Genomic DNA, 7,056 nt, shown 5'->3' on the forward strand with positions numbered 1-7,056 from the left:
CTGCATATGCACCCCTTCCGTCTTGCATTGTGAATGATGGCATTGATGTAATTGGGCCCAGTATTCTGTTTTTAATGAACTTATCATTGTCTTCTGGCTATGTTCCCTCTGTTTTTAACATGCTATAGTGCAACCTGTTCTTAAAAAAAGGTGTCTTTATCATTGTTATCTCGTTAATTATAGGCCGATATCCAAACTTCCGTTCCTTTCCAAAATCCTAGAGAAAATAGTTCTTTCGCAACTCCAGGCTTACCTGGATGCGCATGACATCTGTGATAAATTTCAAACTGGTTTTAAACCACGCCACAGCACTGAAACAGCTTTCCTGAGAGTCCTTAATGATCTTCTCTTAATTACTGATTCAGGGCATTCTGCTGTGTTAGTCTTATTGGATTTGTCCTCAGCCTTTGACATGGTTGACCATAATATTTTATTAACAAGGTTAGAATGCACTGTAGGCATTCGGGGTGAAGCCCTAATTGGTTCAAATCATACCTTTTGAACAGGTCTTTCTCCGTTACCTTGGGTACTTATTCTTCCTCAACTGCATCCTTATGCTGTTGTGTGCCCCAAGGCTCTGTGCTTGGCCCAATGTTATTCTCATTACATATGCTCCCCCTAGGCTTCATCTATGAAAAAAAATATAACATTTCTTATCACCTCTATGCCAATGATATACAGATTTATTTTCAATTAGATGATAACAACATGATGATGACCTCGAGTGCATGAGAGAAGTCAGAGAATGGCTTTCAAACAATTCCCTTATTCTGAATGAAAAGAAAATGGAGATTGTGGTGTTTGGCAACCATATCCCTAGGGGCCTATCAGCTTATACCTTTGGTTCCTTTGCCACTTCTTTCTCTGACTCAGTTAGTGACCTAGGTGTCCTGGTGGACAGCTCTTTCAAATTTAACAAAGAAGTGTCTTCAGTAATCAAATCTAGCTTTTACCAACTGCGCCTTAATGCTAAGGCTAAGCACTATGTCCCTCATAAAGATCTTGTAAAGCTCATTCATGCTTTTGTGACTTCTAGATTGGATTATTGTAATTCCCTCTACTTTGGTCTTCACTCCGCTCTCCTTCACAGACTTCAGCTTGTCCAGAATGCTGCGGCTCGCCTTCTGACTGGCACTAGAAAGTATGCCTCCATCACCCCAGTTCTTATTGAGTTGCATTGGTTACCCATAAAATATCGCATTGAATTTAAAATATTGTTGCTCACCTTTAAAATTATAAATAATAAATAAAATAAAAAAATTTAGCCCCTCGTTATCTTGTCGATCTTCTTAGTCTATATGTCTCTGGGCGAGCCCTAGATCTAGACTTAAATCTAGGGGTGACCGTGCTTTTTGCCCTGGTTGCACCGAATCTGTGGAACAACCTTCCTATCGCTATCCTTGCGTCAGACTCCGTTTTATCTTTTAAATCCCGTTTAAAAACTCATTTATTCAACATAGCTTTTCCATCTAGTTAGTGTCCCTATTTTATATTTGGTTCAATTTCTTATTTATGTATTTTATCTTTTAGCTATATCTGTTCTTAGTAACTTTGTTCTTATATTCCCTTTTATTGCTGCATAATTAGTGCCCTTAACCTGATGACATATGTGGTACTTCGTTAATAGTCTTTTATTTATTGTCTTAATTTTCCTGTTTTTATTGTAAAGCACTTTGGTGTACCGCTGGTCTTTTAAACGTGGTATACAAATAAAGTTGTATTGTATTGTATTGTAACATAAAGCACCTTGAGGCGACTGTTGTTGTGATTTGGCGCTATATAAATAAAATTGAATTGAATTGAAAGAGCAGGGAGGCCAGATAAAACTCGGGCAGAAAACATCTGAGAGTCCATGTAGTTCTTAAAATAATATTTGAACAGATAAAACCAAAAACCACCTTCCACCAGAATGATGGGAAGAAAGTCTGTTCTGTTCACATTGTGACATTTTGTCACTCAGTAAGAAATCACGGATATACTGTCGACTGTCAGTGTGTCTTTAGCAGTAATTGGCTCTTTGTTGTTTGGCTAGCTGTTTGGCTAGCTGCACTGAAACAAAATCCAGCTGTTGGCTATAATGTTCTAGTTTGTAAACCACTTTAGAAATGAGGACTGAGTGTAGTGGAGGAGAGTCTGCTTGAGTCAGGTGACAGGTGATTCACTGGACTGACAAGCTGGAGTCAGAAACTCTTATTTTTCCGTGTTTGGCTGATTATACCAAGTGGCGCAATCAGCTGATGCAATCAGTGCTATTTTGTGCAATAAAATAGTTTCCCTCTTCTCAATCACATCCTAAGAGTTAACAACATAACAGATTATTACATGTGAATCAAACCACAAACATAACTTTCTTACAGAAGCACAATCAGGAATCCCATCAGCAAGTCTACATGAAAAATAGGAGATTCCATGAAAGAGATGCCACACTTTTTGGAGACCGAATGGAAAAAAAAAAATTTCTGACTACAGCTTGTCTGCTCGGTAAACCACTGTCACCTGACTCAAAATGCCTCTCCTCCTGATTTATAAAGTGCTTTACAAAACTGAACTGTCATGGAACGGACATATTATAGTTGTTTAAGAAGTGTTACTACCACCTAGTGGTAACTAAGCAGAATGTCTTTTTTGTAGAGGAAGTGGTATACAGGAAGTAGTGTGCTCTTTAGCTGCTGCAGTGACAGCATTTGTAATCTGATGGCAATCTCTGCAATCCTCGTGTTAAAGTCCACAATATCAGCTTCATCCGTAAATTCCTATACATTTAATCTGTATTAGTAAGTTTTGACACTGTTTTGAGTTAAATCATATGGAGGCAGGTAGATGCTTGTATTTTGTCAGCAGATGCTTTATCTGTGGTTGTGTGTTTTTCACTAGAGCAATGTTATTCTCCCAGTGTAATGGAACATGTCTTCATTGTGTATTTTGTATTCCATTTCTTTGTACAGTTTTACAAAAAAGAGAGAGAGAGAATTTATTTTCATCATTAAATCCTGCCAAACACAACAAGCGGCCTGTTTCTTGGAGGATGAAGTGCTGGCAATAAAGATTGTTAAGCTAGCTGTATAGCTGAAATTACGTTGCCTGCAGCAAACTTTAGTGAGGACAGTATATGAACATTACAGCTGACAGGTTACTGGTTAGCTAAAATAAACTAATGTCTATTGACCACAACCAACCAATCAACCTAGTGACGTTACATTCCCTATTGGCAGAAGATGGCGCTAAAATGTTTGCTACATCTATGTGTGTTATTGAGAGCAGGGCTCAATGGTGTACATAAGCCTTCATACAATTACTGGTTCATTTCAAATTTAACACTGAAGTCCATTTAGTGTGATATTAAAAATATTAATAATGATTAAAAACACACCAAAAATATTCAGATAATGACAGTTTTACAGTAAAAGACAATTCAAATTTGGGCTGGAATTTTTTTTAACATTGCCTGTTGAAACTGAAGAAGAATGCAAGAACATTCATTATTCTATTATAACTGTTGAAAAATACAATAATATGCAACCAAACTTAAAAGATAGACAAAAATATGTTGTTTTTGTGAGCTTGAGGTCATCTTGATAAGTTATATACTCACAGTGTTACCTTAATATGCCTGGATACAAAAGCAATATCTGATGAGGTGTATTTTAAGCCCTGCCCATTCTCCTTGTTTTTTTGCTGAAGGGTGGTGTCCAAGATTCATCAACACAGCATGTAAATAAAAGGGAATGGCAAAGCAATAAAATGAAATGATCAGGGTCAGAAAATCTGAAAGCTGTCATGAGCTCATTTTTACTAAGCAATTTGTCCTTGTCCATTTTGCTGTATTCCTACTTTTCTTATGCTATGTCCTCTTCTCTGTTTCCCTCTTCGTGTCAGCTTCAGGGACAATTTAATCTAAACAGAATGCAGAAGAGTGGAGATGTCATCCTGGGTGGACTGTTTCCAGTCCACTTTTTCTCAAGCATTCCTGACCTGTCTTTTACCTCACAGCCACAACAACCTTCTTGCCACGGGTAAATATGATAAGGAAACAACAGAAAAAAGAGAGAAACGGGACAAACTTAATGCTAGTATGAATGTAACTGTCATATCTAAAATAAATATACTTTGCTGATTAGCAAAGCTAAGAAAAATGGATGTTGAATGAAGCTTCTTGGTTATTTTTTCATTAAAATATCCCTTTAATTATTGTTATTCAGTTTCCTTAATTGTTTTTTTTTTTAAATTAGTTTCTATGTTCAGGGGTTTAGGCAAGCACAAACCATGGCTTTTGCAATTGATGAGATCAACAACAACTCCAGCTTGCTACCTAATGTGACGTTGGGATACACCCTTTATGATAATTGCGTTGAACTTGGAATTGGATTCCGTGGAGCATTTTCATTAGTCAGTGGTCAAGAGGAACAGATTATATTACACAGTACATGTGTTGGAAATCCTCCAGTTGTAGGGATTGTGGGTGATTCTTCCTCTACACGTTCTATTGCTATCTCCAGCATCTTAGGTTTGTACAGAGTACCCATGGTAAGTTATCAGTTTAACCATAATATGTCATTTTTGTTTATAATCCTGTAATTGTAAATTTAATGTGAAAATAATGTACAACATATTTTCTGTTTTTCACAGGTGAGTTATTTTGCCACATGTTCCTGTTTGAGTGACCGTCAAAAGTATCCATCCTTCTTTAGGACGATCCCAAGTGATGCTTTCCAGGTTAAAAATCAATCTGGACAAATACAAAAAGTCAACAGCAGCTGATGAGCAGCACTCATGTTTTAATCTGTTCTCACTTAGGTACGTGCAATGATTCAGATTCTAAAATATTTTGGCTGGACTTGGGCAGGTCTGCTCATCACTGATGATGATTATGGACTTCATGCAGCCAGATCCTTACAATCTGAGCTGAGTGTGTCTGGAGAAGGTTGCCTTGCCTACATTGAGGTTTTACCTTGGGACAAAGACACTGATGAACTCAGGAGGATTGTGAATGTGATGAAAAAATCAACAGCTCGTGTGGTCATTGCATTTGTACATGAGAGTCACATGATAAACCTTATAGAAGAGGTGCAGTTTTAAAAGAATTTGATTGTTTCTTGGTATAAAACTATGCATTTCTACTCAGTGTAAACGATGTATTAAATTTTTATTTGAATGAATGCAGAAAACAAATGATATAAAATACATTTTAACATGACAAAATGCTTCAGTAACATGAAAATGTCACCAAAGTAGTTGTTAAATGATCACTTTTTTACATTTGGTTAAATAAAATGCACAGGTAGCCAAGCAGAATGTAACAGGTCTACAGTGGTTGGCCAGTGAAGGTTGGACAGCAACAGCTGCTGTGCTTCAAACAACTAAGTTCATGCCATACCTGGGTGGTACATTGGGCATTGCTATTCGTCGAGGAGAAATACCAGGGCTCAGGGAATTCCTATTAAAAATACGTCCTGACCTACATCACAATACTAACTATGGAAATAGCATGGTGAAAGTTTGAAATTTACTAGCTGCAACAAATTTTTCTTGTCTATATTAAAACAAAACACAAAATAAACATTTTCCAATAATGTGTTTCAGGTGAATGAGTTTTGGGAATTTACATTTCAGTGTAGATTTGCTCCAGCTCCAGCAGGTTGGCTGGAAGGTGGAGGTGCACTATGCACTGGACAGGAAGATCTAGAAAATTTTGATACTGAGTTCTTGGACATTTCCAACCTCCGGCCTGAGTATAATGTGTATAAAGCTGTTTATGCCCTGGCATATTCCCTTGATGACATGCTGCGGTGCAAGCCAGGAAGAGGGCCTTTCAGTGGGCACAGCTGTGCCACTCTGCAATCACTTGAGCCATGGGAGGTGCGTTATTAATTTATCTTCATCTGAATAAATCATTTATTCTATAATTACTTTCAGAACAAAATTTATCCTATTGGATAAGAAAACAACAACAATTCAATAAGTTGAAATGAGCTGAAGAGAGCTAAATGATTTTTTCATATTAAGGAAAAGTAGTGTTTAATATATTTATATTAGAGCACATTAACTAGTATGCATATATATGGCACAATTGGAGATGTTCCTGTTTAATTTAGAACTCGATTTTAATGCCTTTTAATATGTACAGGTATAGTAAGCGTTAGATTTAATTTGGTTATTGGATAGTGGGTGCCACTGCCTGCACTGTGAAATTAATTTCTTATATATTACTTTTTAACAGCTTCTTTATTACTTGGAAAGGGTAAACTTCACCACTCCATTCGGTGATCAAGTGTCATTTGATAAAAATGGTGATGTTGTGCCAATTTACGATGTGATGAACTGGTTGTGGCTCCCTGATGGAAGCACTGAAGTTCATAATGTGGGTGAGGTTAAGGGGTCAGCTTTCAAAGGTGAAGAAATCCTACTTGATGAAGACAAAATCTTCTGGAACTTTAATTCCAAAAAGGTTACACATGGCTTTTCAGACTTTACCTTTTGTCACATTTACAGTTAATGTCATTCTGCTAGGAAATATTTATTTTTGTGCAACAGCCAGTTCAATCGGTATGCAGTGAGAGCTGTCCACCTGGTACCCACATGGTGAGAAGGAAGGGGGAACCTAAATGCTGTTTTGACTGCATCCCTTGTTCTGAGGGAAAAATCAATAACAAAGGCAGTAAGTCTTTTATTTCGTTTTTTTTTTTTTTAATCTATCAGCATGACATATTGAATTTCATTTTCATTAAATATAATATGCAGTTCTCCATCTTCCGCTTTCTTCATCTTTCTCCTTTTGCCAGACTCCTTGGAATGCACCAGTTGTCCAGAGGATTTTTGGTCAAACCCCCAGCGTGACCACTGTGTTCCAAAGAAGACAGAGTTTCTGTCCTACCATGAGCCTTTGGGCATTTGTTTGACAGCAACCTCACTGCTGGGCACATGTACATGTGCTGTTGTTCTAGGGATCTTTTTCTACCATCACAGAACACCCATAATACGTGCCAATAATTCAGAACTTAGTTTCCAGCTATTGCTGTCACTCAAGTTATGCTTTCTTTGTTCACTGCTGTTCATTGG

The 7,056-nt window shown here is 37.3% G+C and overlaps 1 protein-coding gene across 1 annotated transcript; it reads left to right on the forward strand.

Annotated features, from left to right (window-relative positions):
* Positions 1-3,813: 3,813 nt before the first annotated feature.
* Positions 3,814-7,051, forward strand: LOC102294182 (extracellular calcium-sensing receptor-like; the record flags this gene model as incomplete). The annotated part of the gene is made up of 9 exons (XM_014331469.2): positions 3,814-4,013; positions 4,230-4,524; positions 4,627-4,713; positions 4,795-5,064; positions 5,279-5,488; positions 5,581-5,856; positions 6,218-6,445; positions 6,532-6,655; positions 6,780-7,051. Coding segments are annotated over exons 1-9 (1,932 nt in total), but the record flags the coding sequence as incomplete, so codon positions are not given.
* Between the last annotated feature and the right edge of the window lie 5 nt (positions 7,052-7,056).

This window comes from Haplochromis burtoni, unplaced genomic scaffold (assembly GCF_018398535.1).
Source record: "Haplochromis burtoni strain Fernald_Lab_line unplaced genomic scaffold, NCSU_Asbu1 Contig_2743, whole genome shotgun sequence".
NCBI lineage: Eukaryota > Metazoa > Chordata > Actinopteri > Cichliformes > Cichlidae > Haplochromis > Haplochromis burtoni.